This window comes from Gossypium raimondii, chromosome 12 (assembly GCF_025698545.1).
Source record: "Gossypium raimondii isolate GPD5lz chromosome 12, ASM2569854v1, whole genome shotgun sequence".
Lineage (NCBI taxonomy): Eukaryota > Viridiplantae > Streptophyta > Magnoliopsida > Malvales > Malvaceae > Gossypium > Gossypium raimondii.
This window is the reverse complement of record NC_068576.1, coordinates 23549794-23566652: the sequence shown is the minus strand read 5'-3', so window position 1 is coordinate 23566652 and position 16859 is coordinate 23549794. Positions and strand designations below refer to the sequence as shown.

General features: G+C 35.1%; 1 protein-coding gene across 1 annotated transcript; it reads left to right on the top strand.

The window, feature by feature from the left end:
• Positions 1–464: 464 nt before the first annotated feature.
• Positions 465–1097, top strand: LOC105762071 (retrovirus-related Pol polyprotein from transposon RE1). Its single transcript, XM_012579989.1, has one exon. It carries the CDS (start codon positions 465–467, stop codon positions 1095–1097), a length of 633 nt encoding a protein of 210 aa, XP_012435443.1.
• Positions 1098–16859: the final 15762 nt, after the last annotated feature.

Below are 16859 nucleotides of genomic sequence, written 5' to 3'. Positions count from 1 at the left end.
GAATCTTTTTGTAAACTTTCTTTGGCCTTTGCTAGTAATTTTGCTTTGCCCACTAAATTCACAAAAATAGAAAGGTTTGTTGTAACATTTAGAACAATTCTTTGTCAGCTTGGGGGTTGCACAATTCCCACATTAATCATGGGTTTTTGGTGCATGATGTTAAGCAACTGACTCAATCCACGTCAACTTCCTCACCTAGCTGACATGGCTTGTTTCTTGTTTTCAATTCAAATCAGTTAGGATTGGATTTGTTTATTTTTTGAATAATTTGAAAGATTCAACCCACTGCTGTATTCTATCTCAAACACCTAGTTAAACACTTATATTTATTTGTAATGCAAGGCAATGAAAAAGTATTCTTGCCTTTCAAACCAAAGTTGCTTCTTTTACATGGTATCAGCTTAGCCATCTTTTAGGATTCAACGCCGCTCTCTCCTTTTTTTCCCGATCCTTCTTCTTCTGCCATGGGAACCACCGATGCTAATATCTCCTCTGTTATGTCCTCACTTATGTCTTTCCCTTCCATCCACAACCAACTCACCATTAAACTCACCGCCTCAAATTATCTTCTCTGGAAAACTCAATTCACCCCAATCTTCCATGGCAATCAACTATACTGTCATGTTGATGGAACTGCCTCTCCGACGAAAGAGGTTAACGGGGCACCGAATCCGGCGTACCAGGCCTGGTATATTAAAGATCAGCTTGTATTAACCTGGATCTTTGGCTCTCTCTCTGAACCAGTGCTGTCTCAAGTTGTTGGTTCAACTACTGCCATTGATGCATGGACAAAGCTTCAAACCACCTATGCCTCTGGGTCCCGTGTTCAGATCCGGTCCCTCAAAAATTCATTGCATTCTCTCTCTCGCGACACTGATTCGATTGTTACATACATGGATCGTGCAAAGCGTATATATGATCAGCTTCTTGCTCTCAATCAACCGATCTCTGAGGATGATCTTGTTGATCACATTTTACGGGGTCTTGGTCCTGAGTATCGGCCCTTCACTCGCAACATCGAGGCACGATTAGTGTCTGTGAAATTTGATGATCTATACGGCTTACTTTTGTCTAAAGAATCACAGTTACAATCTTAAACAGGCTTGGAACCAAATCGGGGCCATTTTGAAACATTTACAAAAAGATAGGTCAAAAGTTAAAATAGGGGTCACACGGCCGTGTGGCCAGGCCTTGTGACAAGCTGAGGCCATGTGGTGCTATCACACAGTCGTATCCCCAAACAGTGTAACAAATTGATGTCGTGTAGTCTAGGGTCACACGGCTGTGTCACCAAGCCGTGTAACAGACAATGGTCGTGTGAACTAAAATCACCCTAAACGTGTTGAACACACGGTTGCGTCATCCAACCATGTGTGACACATGACCATGTGGTAGCCCTTGTACAGCAAAAATGACCTATTTGGGCAAGTATTCATACCATTCCTTTGAGTGACCTAGAATGTCATTTCATACTATTCAAACAAACACCAAAATATGCATATTTCAAAGCCAAAACAACAATTCACCTAATCATTTGAACATACAACCAATATGCCCTCATTGGCACCAAAAACTCATAACTCAAAACTATAAACAAGACTTAAACCATTTCATACCACAACCCAATTCACATGCTTAATACCATTCAAGCTTTACCATTTCTTTAACATTCAAGAATACCAAACTTGGCATTTAAGCCATACATCATATAAGAACATACTCCTTAACTTACATACTAACACATTTATGCCAAAATATATATACATATACTTAAACAAATCAAAACATCTTATGTACATGCCACAAGTAACCAAGTTCAAAATATCAAAAGTTTAATGGATTGAGAGACGGTAGAATGTGAGCTTCTCGCTGATCTGATCGACACATTCCAAACGTCCAAAATCTACAGAAAAGTAGTAACATGAGTAAGTATATAAAATACTTAGTAAGCTCATACAATATAAAGATTTACTTACATCAATTACTTAACACATACACAATTCATTATGTATTTCAAATATACCTATCAAGATTCAAACAATAACATCAACTTATAAGATTTTGGCCTCAATCATATATATAACCTCCAATGTTCTCAATTTTATTTTAATCCAACTTGCCACTTATGTCCAACTCATATGTATAACTTAGCCAACATTCAATGGCACAACATCACTTTATTCAAAATATTACCTGATGAAACTTCGTAAAAGAACTTCGTACACAGGTGAAAGTAATAGTGTTTGGTTACCTGTTTAGGTTAAACCTACACGGATAATGAACCATAGTGCCTGGTTACCCGTAAGGGTTGAACCTCCACGAATAAAATAATAGTGCATGGTCACTCATTAAGGTTGAACCTACAAAACAAATAGCCTGACCAATGCTTAATAAACTTGTATTCTCAAGTCTATAACACATGCTGGAGCTCGAAACCTACGAGCAATAACTTGTAACCTCGTATACGAGATTTTTACTAATTTTATCGAGATTTATCTCACATTATAACAAGATTCCAATCACTAGCAATCACCATTAACAAATCAAATATAAAAAATTAACATAAACAATTTCAATTATACTGTACGAACTTACGTGGAAGAACCGTATCGACTTAGCTAACAGGGACTAGTCGACAAGTTTCCCTTCTCCTCGTACGTCCTCCGGTTGTTGTAATTCTTGATCTAAAGCATAGTTTAACTCAATTAACTATTCCAATAAATATTTAACAACATTTTACAGTCATGTCTTAGTTCAATTTCATCTATACAATAATTCTCTAAGTTTTACATTTATTTAAATTTAGTCCCTAAAACCGAAAATACTATAACTTTCACATTTAAGATTCGATTTCAAAATAGATCTCAATTTCATCATCCAACAGTCCATTAAAACAAAAAATTTCAAAGTTTTCATACACATTTTGAATTTATTACATTTTAGTCCCTAAGTTCAAAACTAACAAAATTTACTTTACAAACTAATCCATTAACATATCTAATCTTCAAAACTAACTAAATAGCCACAAAAGCTTCAAGAAAACATCAATGGAATCTTTTACAAACTTTAACAGTTTCGTAAAATAGTCCCTAGACTAGCTAAATCAAGCTCCCGAGATTTGAAAAACATAAAAATTACAAGAAACATACTAGAATTGACTTACCAATCAAGGATCAAAAGTTTGAAACCAAACCCTAGCTCCCCCTTTTGTTTCGTGAGAAGAAGATGACCTAAAATAAAAAATGAAATGTTTTAACCTTTGTTTCTTAATTTTATTAACTAACATACATATAAAAAATGTTTTAGTTTTTATTTAACATATTTTTATAATATAATTATCATCAAAATCATCCAACCATTATTTTTTGGTCAAATATCATCTTTAAACCTTGGCTTTTTACTAATTAACCATTTTAATAACAAAAAGTCAATAGTGATAAACTTTTATGATTTAGTCCTTTTTCCTTAATTAACTAACTAAACGTCAAAATTACCTAACCAAACCTGAATACGGACTTAAATAACTTTGTAAATATTAAATAAATAATATTTACGGACTCATACGTCAAAATTTATGGTCTCAAAACCATTATTTTTGTCACCACAAAAAACGGGCTATTGCACTTTCACTTCTCCATCATTTTCATGATTAATTAATTTTTTCTACATTGATGGTAGACTTGGATGTGGCTAAGAATGGTTTTCTTGTAACACCCAATGTTGGCGGGTCTCAAGTTGGTGTGTAAAAGGGAGTAATCTGAATGGCGGGATCCTATTCGCCCAATCGATGCTTTTGGCGGATAGATCGGGTGTATAGTTAATGATAGAGTATCATGAAATGATTGTTCTATAAATGTATTAAGTCATAAAGATGACGAGATTGGTAAGAAGGTTGAAGATTCTTGGGTAATTTGGGTTATCACCAAAAAGGTATTGTATGCCAGTTTATTAAGTTACGTTCTAGTTATGTTCTAACGGGATAGTTAGGAAAGACCGAAGGGGTGAACCAAATATATGTAAATATTGGTTTTCCTTTTTATAGCTAAAAACCCTTTGTAAAGAAAGTCTTGAAATTTTGTGACATATGCCAAATACCACTATGATAACATGGGTTTTATATGTTATTGTGGGCTTAGGAAGAGGGAGTTTTTCTTCTTTCTTTTATTTCAAAATGCTATGATGGTTTTATCTAGGAGCTGAGAAATGACCTCTCTTATTAATCTAAAACTAAGGATCTAAGCTCATAAAGAAGGTTGTTTTGCATCTAGGGTTAGTATTAAGGTCTTGTATGTTGACTTTTGAAAGAGTATGTCTATTTTGTAGGCATGAACAATAATATGAGGAAGTAATGTTTTTGTATGGGGGATTATCTTGGTTTCAAATGATTTCAAAAGTTTAATAAATTAGTTTCAATAGTGTTCCTATGTTCTATAAGTAGTGGTTGCTGTGAATTTTGGTTGGATGTTGAATTTGGAGTTCAAATTACTATTTGTAGGTATCAAGTGAGTCCTTAAGCCGACTCTTGCTTGTATATTGTTCATATGAGTGCTTCTATGGACGGTGATTGAACTATGTAATTGAACTAGAAAAGTATGGTAGGATAATGATGCTATTATATGTGTGTTTGATAGATTTCACATGTGTAGTATGTATAAAATCTGATGAGTTTAAGTAAGAGGTATGAATCCCAAAGTTCAAGTACGATTGTTTGGGAAAGTTTGGAAAATGTGATGAGATATGAAACAGTTTGAGTGTCTGTATGAATCGAGTGTTGAGTATTGAATGATACCAATGTATGAAGAGTTTATCAAGTGAGTCTATGTCTGTTCATCGTTGTGGAGTCTAAAGGGGTCTGTCAGGACTAAAAACACGACCTCTGATATAAATCTCTAAAGGAAAATGCTATGGCTATGACACCATATCGTGTAAGACCGTAGTTGGGCTATGACATCATATGGAAAGAACTAAAGGAAGGTGATTACCTTATGGGGTTCTCTGCATGTCCCATGACGATGAGGGGAAAACCATACGAAATGTGAGTTTAAGCGAATCCCTATCGTAAACACGCCAAGAATAGGGAAGCCTTTGTGGCAATTTATGGTAAGGGAAACCTTTGTTGCAACCTATAGAAAGGGAAGCCTTTGTGGCGATCTATGGAAAGGGAAGCATTTATGGAGATCTATGAAATGGAAGCCTGTGTGGCTTGAAACACGGAAATTTATACATTTTTACATACCCTTTTTTAACTTAAAATCATATAGTTTTGATAAAATTCTTGTCGAAAAAATAATTAATTTTTACAAAATAATTAAAGTGCACTTACAATATGAACGTGTTGAATTTTAGCTAATTTTATAAATAATTTTGATGAATTTTGGTTATTTTCGACAGATTTGCACAAAGGGCAAAAAATGGCTCGGTAGACACTGCTAGAAGCGCAAAACCGAGAAGCAATTTGAAGTATCGAGGCGAACTAAATTTCAGCCTAAGACGGTCCAAAATTATATGTATTAATTCATAATATAATTAATTTTAATTTATATCCAATTTAATTTGGGTTAATAAATTATTATTAATTAATTATGAAAAAGTGGTCCAGCTAAACTGAACCGAGTGAACTGAATGGACCAAGAAATGGACAACCCAAAAATGGTCCCAAGAGCTGACCCAAATCAGTTTATTAGCTGATTATTTAAGCTTGCAAAGAGGCCATTGAAGACTTGTTCAAGTTGCATTCAAACCCCTCCACAATTGGTGGCTTTATAGATTTGCCCCAAGCCTAAATTAGCAATGTTGAAACTATCAACCTTGCCACATGTGTGGCCGGCCAAGGGAGGACTCTTTGGCTGATAATTTTAGCTATTTTTAGCAGCCCTCCTCAGCTATAAAAACCCTTTTAGGCTGGTTATTTAAAAAACATACCTCAAGCATTCACATCTTTCTTCTCTTCTCTCCACTTTCTCTCTTCTTTTCCATTCCAAAATTCCCTTTCTCTCTTGCCCATTTCTCCTCTTGGGAAAGGGGAATTCATAAGCTATTTGGAGAAGCAATTAAGTGTTCATATCAGCCTTGGTCGATGAGGACAACGGAGAAAGAAGAACGGAGCAACTAGTCAAGCCAAGAAAAAACACCGGATTTGATTCTTGTTCCCTATCTCTTTAATTTTTGTTGTTGTTATGCTGAACATATCTATGGATATTTATGTTGTTGGAATGATTAATTTAATCAATTTAGCTTGAATTTAATTTGTGTTAGGTTGATTGCATTTCGTTTGTTAAGATTATTGAAATTGTGTTTATGTTGTTATAGGCCTAGGTAAGATGCTTGATAAAGTAAAATCATGACTAAGTTATTCTTGCATTACAATTGTTAGGTAACTAATGAATTGATTATTTAAACGGATTGAAATTGTAATTAATGGACACAAGATTTTAATCGATGCATGTTTAATAATCTAAGATAGTGAGGTTAGATTAGTAACAGATGTCGACGATATATTTGCCTTGCATAACTTGCAAGATTATTGTGATTAAACTATTTCAAGGTAAGGATACTTTATTACCTCACATAGTCTTCTATGTGCTTATTAAATCGAGTTATTTGTTTGAATTGACATAGGGATATGTACAAGAGATTATTTCGATTTAATAAGTATGTATGTGCAATAACATATTTGCCTATTAAGATTTGTTTAATCGGTTGAATTGACATAGGGATATAGTCAAGAGATAAATAGATTTTGGTAGGTGAGTATGTTCATAAGTTAGCAAATTACCAAGTTTCCGTGAACTTATTCGTTACAATATAAACATGAGTTTAATAATTCTAAGTTAAGAAATGTAATTAATCTAACACAATTATGTCATTTTGATTAAAATCATATTTTGAAATCGTGCATTTGAGATTTATTTATTTAGTTCACTTAGTTTAAAATCTTAGTTTTTAATCACCCTCTTCAAACAAAATATTTTTCTTCAGCAAAGTGTTTTAAATAGCATTCATAAACGATTCTTTTCCTAGTCCCTGTGGGTACGATAACTTGACATTTACTTGTCACTTTATTACTTGTTGCGACTGTGTACACTTGCACATTTCCGTCATTCCAAGTTTTTGTCGCCGTTGCCGGGGACTGTGTTTTAAAAAAAAGTCATTATTTGTGAAGTTGTTAGTTTTGCATTTTGGTTTATTTTTCTTTTTTTTCGTTAATTTTTCTGTGATTATTTCAGGTGTTTATGAGTATTAACCAAATCATCGATTTAGTCCCTGTAGACCCTGAGATTGATCGAACTTTTCGACTGTGAAGAAGACAAACAAGTCAGAGAAGGACTGAAGAGATGAACTTCAAAAATCTGAATCAAAGAAACGGAGCAAACCTTGCTCAAAATCCTATCCTTATTGCTGATGATAGGGATAAAGCTTTAAGACAGTATGCTGTGCCTGTATTTCATGATCTTAATTTGGGTATTAGGAGACCCGAAATTGAGGCACAACAGTTGGAGTTCAAGCCAGTTATGTTCTAGATGCTTCAGACAGTGGGGCAATTCAGTGGAATGCCTACAGAAGATCCTTACCTACACTTAAGATTGTTTATAGAGGTGAGTGATTCTTTCAAGTTAGCTGAAGTACCCGAAGATGCATTACAATGGTGCTCTCCTTTCTAAGTCTTATAATGAGGCATATGAAATCATTGAGAGGATTGCCAGCAATAATTATCAATGGCCAACCAATCGAGCAGTGTCAGGAAGACGAGTCGCTAAAATACATGAAGTAGACGCTCTTACTTCACTCACATCTCAAGTATCATCAATATCCTCAATGTTAAAAATCTTACTACTAATGGTTGTAATAGTTTTGTAGCACAACCACTGAATCAATTTGAAAATGTAGCTTGTGTTTATTATGGGGAATGACATTTGTTCGAAGAATGTCCATCGAACCTAGAATCTGTGTATTACATGGGTAACCAGAACCAAAATTGAGGAAGGAAAGGGCTGCAATCAAATTTCTATAACCCATCATGGCGAAACCACTCGAATTTTTCTTGGAGTAACCAAGGGGTAAGAACTAGTAACAATTATGTCCAACCTAGATCGACCCAACCACCTAGTTTTTCCCAACAAGCTCAGAAACCAACCCAAGCTGAACAATCCAATAGCCTAGAGAATCTATTGAAGTCATACATGGCGAAAAATGATGCCTCTCTAAGGAATTTGGAGAATCAAGTGGTCCAGCTTGCAACTGAACTCAGAAACTGACCACAAGGTATTTTACCTAGTGATACGGAGAATCCTAGGAATCCAGGGAAGGAGCATTGTAAAGCGTTAACATTGAGGAGCGAAAAGACTTTAGAGCCCAATTCCGTCGAAGTTGAGAAGAAGCCAGCTGACGCTCAAGACTCAGAGGAAGTTCAATCGAGTGTTGAAATTCCAGTTTCACCGAAAATTGAATCTACAAAATCTGACAAGGTAAATTCTGAACCAACTAATTTTGATCAAGTAATAACTCCGTTACATTCAGAATTGCCAGAGAAAATGAATCAACCAATTCTAGTAAAGAAACCTCCACTACCCTATCCTCAAAGACTTCAGAAGAAGAAGCAGGAAATTCAATTTAAGAAGTTCCTAGACGTACTCAAACAAATTCATATCAACATCCCGTTGGTTGAAGCATTTGAACAAATGCCGAACTACGTCAAATTCATGAAGGATATCCTGTCTAAAAAGCGAAGGCTTGGAGAATTTGAGATGGTAGCCCTAACGAAGGAATGCAGTGCAAATCTTCAAGACAAACTACCCCCAAAATTGAAGGATCCTGGATGTTTTACCATACCTTGATTGGATCAACATATTGTGGTAAGGCACTATGTGACTTGGGTGCAAGTATCAACTTGATGCCAATGTCAATATTTAGGAAGTTGGGGATAGGTGAAGTTAGACCTACTACAGTTACACTTCAATTAGCAGATTGATCCTTAGCACATCCAGAAGAGAAAATTGAGGACGTATTAGTACGTGACAAATTTATCTTTCCTACTGACTTTGTGATTCTAGACTTTGAACCAGACAAAGAGGTGCTAATCATCCTAGTAAGACCATTCTTAGCAACCGGAATGACCCTTATTGATGTGCAGAAGAGCGAGATTACTATGCGTGTTCAGGATGATCAGGTAACATTTAACATTTTTAAGTCTATGCAATTTCCTGACACAATTGATGATTGTTCTGCAGTGTCTAATTTTTAGGATTTAACCGTGGAGAAGGAACTCAATTATGTTGAGGACCCATTGGAACAAATTTTGACATCAGATCCTCCAAATGATGAAGAGGAGGACGAATACTTAGCTTTGTGAGAAGCTAATCAAAGGGGATTTAGTCCGCAATCCCGCTTTGAATCTTTGGAGTTAGAGAAAAGGGATTATGCCCAACCAAAAGCGTCAATCGAGGAGCCACCTAAATTAGAACTGAAGGTACTTCCCTCACATTTGAAATATGTTTATTTAGGTAACTCTTCTACTCTGCCTGTGATTGTTTCAGCAGAATTAACTACTGAGCAAGAAGAGAAACTCATCCTGGTGTTGAAACAATTCAAGAATGCTATCAGATGGACCATAGCCGATATTCACAGAATTAGTCCATCTGTAAGCATGCATAAGATTATCTTAGCAAATGGCGAAAAAGGGACGATTTATGGACAACAAAGATTGAACCCTATCAAGAAGGACGTAGTCAAGAAAGAAATCATCAAGTGGTTATATGCGGGGATAATTTACCCCATCTCAAATAGTTCATGGGTAAGTCCGGTCTAGTGCGTGCCAAAGAAAGGAGGTATCCCGGTCATTGAAAATGAGAATAACAAGTTGATACTGACTAGAACGGTTATGGGATGGAGAATTTGCATCGATTACCGGAAGCTAAACAAGGCAACTAGGAAAGATCACTTTCCTTTGCCGCTTTTGACCAGATGCTGGATAGACTCACAGGGGAAACTATTATTGTTTTCTCGATGGATACTCGGGGTATAATCAGATTACAGTAGCACCAGAAGATTAGCACAAGACAACATTCACCTGCCCGTACGATACATTTGCATTTAGGCGCATGCCATTTGGTTTATGTAATGCACCTGCTACATTTCAAAGATGTATGATTCCTATTTTTACTGGCATGGTTGAGAAATATGTGGAAGTTTTTATGGATGATTTTTCAGTATTAAGAGATACATATGATGATTGCCTAGCCAATCTAGCCAAGGTACTAAGGTGATGCGAAGAAACAAACCTTGTACTTAACTGGGAAAAGTATCATTTCATGGTACGAGAAGGTATTGTTCTAGGGCATCGGATAACAAGACATGGAATCGAGGTAGATAAAGCAAAGGTAGATGTTATTGAGAAACTCCCACCTTCAATATCTATAAAGGGTGTTAGGAGCTTTTTGGGCCACGCCGATTTCTATTGAAGATTCATCAAGGACTTCTCCAAAGTTGCTAAACCCTTATGAAAATTATTGGAGAAGGATACATCGTTTTAATTTGATGAGCAATGCTTAAGAGCTTTCAATGATTTGAAAAGTCAGTTAATCTCGGCACCCATAATAGTCACACCAGACTGGGATTTGCCATTTGAATTGATGTATGACACAAGTGAATTCGCGATCGGAGCTGTCATGGGTCAGTGAAGGAATAAAGTTTTTCATCCCATCTACTATACGAGTCAGACTCTGATAGGAGCTCAACTGAATTACACAGTAACAAAAAAAGAGTTACTTGCTATTGTGTTTGCTTTTGACAAGTTTCGATCTTATCTTGTAGGTACGAAAGTGACTGTTTATACGGACCACTCAACAATTAAGTATTTACTTGCCACGAAAGATGCTAAGCCGAGACTGATTCGATGGGTACTTCTACTTCAATAGTTCCATCTAGAAATTTAAGATCAAAAGGGAGTGGAAAACCAAGAAGCAGACCACTTGTCCAGATTGGAGCCGCAAGAAGGGAACTCTCCTCTTATACCAATTCGAGAGACGTTTCCAGATGAACACATACTGAAGGTAAATCATGTCTATAATACCCCTTAGTTTGCTGATATGTCCATAATACCCCTTAGTTTGCTATTATTTCTAACCTTTTAGCTTGTGGTTTGATGTCGATTGATAAGACGTATCATCAAAAGAAAAAGTTTCTTCACGATGTGAAGTACTATTTCTGGGAAGAACCGCATTTGTTTAACAAGTTCATGGATCAAATGATCAGAAGATCTGTGGTAGAAGATGAAGTACTTAAGATTTTATACCATTGTCACTTAGCACCGAGTGGGGGACACTTCGGAGGTACACGTACTGCAACCTAGGTATTGCAAGTCGGATTCTTTTGGCTAACACTATTCAAAGATGCATATGCTTATGTAAAGAGTTGTGATCGATGTCAAAGGGTCGAAAATGTCACCAACAGAAATGAGATGCCTCGAACAAACATCATTGAGGTAGACTTATTTGATGTTTGTGGTATTAACTTTCTCGGTCCTTTCCCTCCAGCTTTTGGTCACAAGTACATATTAGTAGCAGTAGACTATGTGTCTAAGTGGGTTGAGGCAGAGGCATATTCGACAAACGATGCTAAGGTTGTAATGAAGTTTTTGCAGAAACATGTGTTCACAAGGTTTGGAACCCCAAGAGCCATCATCAGTGATGAAGGGTCCCATTTTTGTGAACAAGTGGTTGAAATGGTTATTAGATAAACATGGAGTGAAACACAAGGTCGCTACAACTTACCATCCACAGACGAATGGGTAAGCTGAACTGGCAAACAAGGAGATCAAAGGCATACTTGAGAAGGTAGTTTGCCAGAACCGACGAGATTGGTCAAAAAAACTGGATGATGCTTTATGGGCTTATAGGACAGCATACAAGACACCTTTAGGGATGTCACCCTATAGGTTAGTCTTTGGGAAAGCCTACCGTTTACCCTTGGAGTTAGAACACAAAGCTTACTCGGCTCTCCAACGACTCAACTTGGATCTTAAAATTACCAAAGAGAAATATATGCTTCAACTTAACGAGTTAGAAGAATTCCGAATGTCTTCATACGAGAATGCCAAATTACTTAAGGAGAGACTCAAGAAATGGCATGACAAGCACATTCGAGTTCGAGAATTTGAAGTAGGTAAGCAAATCTTGTTATTCAATTCCAGATTAAGGTTCTTTCCAAGTAAGTTAAAATCACGTTGGTTCGGTCCATTTATGATTCATCGAGTCTATCCATACGGAGTTGTTGAAGTTCAAGGTAAGGGAGTTGTTGAACTTCAAGGTAAGGGAGGTAATTTTCAAGTTAATGCTCAACGCTTGAAACATTACTGGGGAGATAAAATTGAACAGAATCAAATCTCGTTCATTTTATGAGATATTTAATTTTTCTTGTTCTTCTGTTTGGATAAATGATTTAGGGTATCTTTTCGGGATTAGTATGTTTAAATAAATTCTGTCTAGGAGATTGGAACTTAAGCTGGACTGCTTGTGACCTCTTCAATCTTTCCTAGGAATTGATTTTAACATAATTTCCCAAGAAATTATTCCCTAAATGACAAAATAAATTTTTAGTTTTTCAAATAAAAGGGTCAATTTTGATCCAAGTTTTATGTTGCAACTCAATTTTGAATTTTCATTAAGTCGAGAAACTTAATTGAATTATTTTTAAAAATTTTGTTGCTCTTTTTGTAAATATTTTCAAAAAGCATCTAGAATAAATATTTTTAGTTCAATAAAAAAATAAAAAAAGAAAAGATGATGATTATTAATATATACTTATATCCATTATAATATATATTAATAATTAAAAAAAGAAAAAATATGTCAAATATTTTTATGGCGCGTATTGGTTAGGTTGCTGGAATTTTCAATTGGGAGTTGTTTTGTGAGAAGAGACCTAGTGTGGATGAGGAGTTAGTGCACAAATTCTATGCAAATTTAACCTCAAGCGAGTTGATGGAAGTTCTAGTTCGCGGAATCAAGGTGCCAATAACTTTAAACGCTATTAATGAGTTCTTTGAATTGCCTGATTTTGAAAACGACGAATATTCCTACTTGATGAGCAATATAGAGTCTAAAAATTTGTATGAAATTCTCGAGGAACTTACAGTTCCAGGTTCCAAGTGGACTGTGTCAAAGCAAGGAATCCACACTTGTCGAAGAGAATATTTGACACTACTCGCAAAGGTCTGGTTCTACTTCATCCGATTCAGCCTTATGCCTAGCTCACATGGGATTACAATCTCATTAGAGCGCATGGTCTTATTATACTCGATTTTAACTGGAAAGACCATTGATGTGGGAAAAATCATCCTGAGGGAAATGCGAAATTGTGCCGTTAGACGCTCACATTCTAGCCCAGCTTACTTTTCTTTTACGATAACAATTCTGTGCTTGAAAGCTAAAATTCTTGCAAACGTAAAGAAGACAGGCTATAGCCAAGGCACAATCATAGATTGAGACCTTTATCGAATAGCTAGAGACTCTGTTATGCAGCAGCGAGTTGAAGAAAGTGAGGATCCTGAAAAAAAAGAAGAAGAAGATCCCACAAAGATCGAGCCTGTGCAATCGACTGAAGTCCCTGATAAGGTGGAACCAATGGAACCAGAAGCTGAACCTGATATCAAGACTTTAATGTTCAGAGCTCAATCTCCTCGCCTAGATCTTCGAGATGAGCTGTCAAAGTTAATGGACATAATGCAACATATGCAATGGCAGCAACAAGCTTACTAGAAATACTAAAAAATAAGGGATGACTCGATGAGAAGTGCACTTACTAAAATTTGCAATGACCCATTTATTTTTGTGCCTGAGTTTCCAGATTACACATTTGAACCATGGAGCCCATTCTCGAAAAAGGAGTGAAGCGATTCATGCAAAGACAATAATGATGGAGCAAAAGATGAGTCGAATTCGGAAGGATATGCAAATAAATAAAGGGGGATCTCAACTTTATTTTATTTATGTTCTTAGATTATTTTAGGATAAAGTTAATTAGGAATTTTTGCATAATAAAAAAAGAGATGAAAATCATTAATAAAATTTAACAAGTCGCGAAGTATAAAGTGTGGCAATAGATATATACATGTCTAGGATTGGATTTAGAAAGAGCTTGGTACTTAAACAGTCAAATTGACTCACCTCCTCTTTTCTAGAATCCTACCTGGTGTATAGTATCTATTCACTTTAAACAATGAGGACATTGTTCATTTTAAGTAGGGGGACCGAAAAATTGAAATTATTTCCACTCAGAATAAATAATTCTTTTAATTATGATTAGGATATATTTTGTTCAATAATTTGAAATTTTGTTAAGTATGCTAAACTTCAGTATAAATAAAGTTCTATTATTTCAATAAATTGTTATGTTAGCTGAATAATGATATAAATTTATTTTTAATAAAGCATGCAAATCGTACCATAAAATTTTTAGTTCCTTAAGAAAGGTAGACATGCATGAAAGTTTAAGTCTTTAGAATTGACTTAGTAGTTTCTTGAGGCGAAATCCTAGGAAGCATGGAATGTTGAAAATTATTTAGGCAACTCTTGTTTGGACCGTTTGAGCCTTTCAAGCCAACCTTGATGAAATTTTATCCTTTGAAACCCAACTTTGATACTATATGGCCATATTTTATTTGAACCCGTGCAATATTTAGCCATCACTTCTCTCTTAATTATCCTTGAAATTGTCCCAAACACTAGACTCAGTACTATTAAGAATATTCTTTGAGAATAAGTTTGGGGGAGTTGAAAGAAGTATCAACTGCTCTAAAAATTGTAGTACATACAGTAAAATGCTTGTTAAAAAAAAAGAGAGCATATGTGCTTGAAAGAAAATAGATGTACAAAGGAGCATGTGAAAGTAAAATAAGTTGGTGTATTGAGGGAAATTATTCCAAAGGTCTGATTGAAGCTGAGTCTAGGGTTTAAAAGCCTAAATTTATCTATCTTTTAGCTACCTCTAACCTAGCTACGTTACAACCTTTTTAAAGACCTATTGATTCAAGTTTTCTATGTTACCTACATTAGTGGAGAGAAATTGCTATGTTCAACATATGAAGGCATAAGTTAAACTTAATGATTGTAGCTTAATCTTGAATAAGGAAATAAAATCAAATTGGTAAAGGTTAACATGTCTTGTTAATGAAGCATTTAGTCTAATTATGCTATCATAATAGTTGTTGAGATTAATTTGAACAGTATGTATACTTAAGTAGCATAACTATAAAATTTCTTGTTTTTGAGCATAAGTATATTAAATTCCTAATTCTGAAAAGAATATTATTCTGAAGGAATTTTTCAAAGGTGTTTACTGAGTAATTCTTTTTAATTTGTGCATTACTCGGGATGAGCAATGAATTAAGTTTAGGGGTGTGGAAACACGGAAATTTACACATTTTTGCATACCTTTTTTAACTTAAAATCATATAGTTTCGTTAAAATTCTTGTCGAAAAATAATTAGTTTTTACAAAATAATTAAAGTGGACTTAAAATATGAACATTTTGAATTTTAGTTAGTTTTATAAATAATTTTGATGAATTTTAATTATTTTCAACAGATTTTCACAAAGGGCGAAAAATGGCTCCGTAGACACTGCTAGAAGCGCAAAATCGAGAAGAAATTTGAAGTATCGAGGCAAACTAAATTTTAGCCTAAGACGGTCCAAAATTATATGTATTAATTCATAATATAATTAATTTTAATTTATATCCAATTTAATTTGGGTTAATAAATTATTATTAATTAATTATGAAAAAGTGGTCCAGCTGAACTAAACCGAGTGAACCGAACGAACCAAGAAATGGACAGCCCAAAAAGGGTCCCAAGAGCTGACCTAAATCATCTTATTAGCTGATTATTTAAGCTTGCAAAGAGGCCCTTGAAGACTTGTTCAAGTTGCATTCAAACCCCTCCACAATTGGTGGCTTTATAGATTTGCCCCAAGCTTAAATTAGCAAAGTCGAAACTATCAACCTTGCCACATGTGTGGCCGGCCAAGGGAGGGCTCTTTGGCTGATAATTTTAGCTATTTTTAGCAGCCCTCCGCAGCTATAAAAACCCCCTTAGGCTGGTCATTTTAAAAACACACCTCAAGCATTCACATATTGCTTCTCTTCTCTCCACTTTCTCTCTTCTTTTCCATTCCAAAATTCCCTTTCTCTCTTGCCCATTTCTCCTACTGGGAAAGGGGCATTCATCAGCTATTTGGAGTAGCAATTAAGTGGTCATAGCAGCCTTGGTCGTTGAGGAAAATGGAGAAGGAAGAACGGAGCAACTAATCAAGCCACGGAAAAACAATGGATTTGATTCTTGTTCCCTATCTTTTTAATTTTTCTTGTTGTTATGCTGAACATATCTATGAATATTTATGTTGTTGGAATGGTTAATTTAATTAATTTAGCTTGAATTTAATTTGTGTTAGGTTGATTGCATTTCGTTTGTTAAAATTATTGAAATTGTGTTTATGTTGTTATAGGCCTCGGTAGGATGCTTGATTAAGTAAAATCATGACTAAGTTATTCTTGCATTACAATTGTTAGGTAACTAATGAATTAATTATTTAAACGGATTGAAATTGTAATTAATGGACACAGTACTTAATCAGTGCATGTTTAATAATCTAAGATAGCTGAGGGTTAGATTAGTAACGGTATCTGACGATATATTTGCCTTGCATAACTTGCAAGATTATTGTGATTAAACTATTTCAAGGTAAGGATACTTTATTACCTCACATAGTCTTCTATGTGCTTATTAAATCGAGTTATTTGTTTGAATTGACATAGGGATATGTACAAGAGATTATTTCGATTTAATAAGTATGTATGTGCAATAA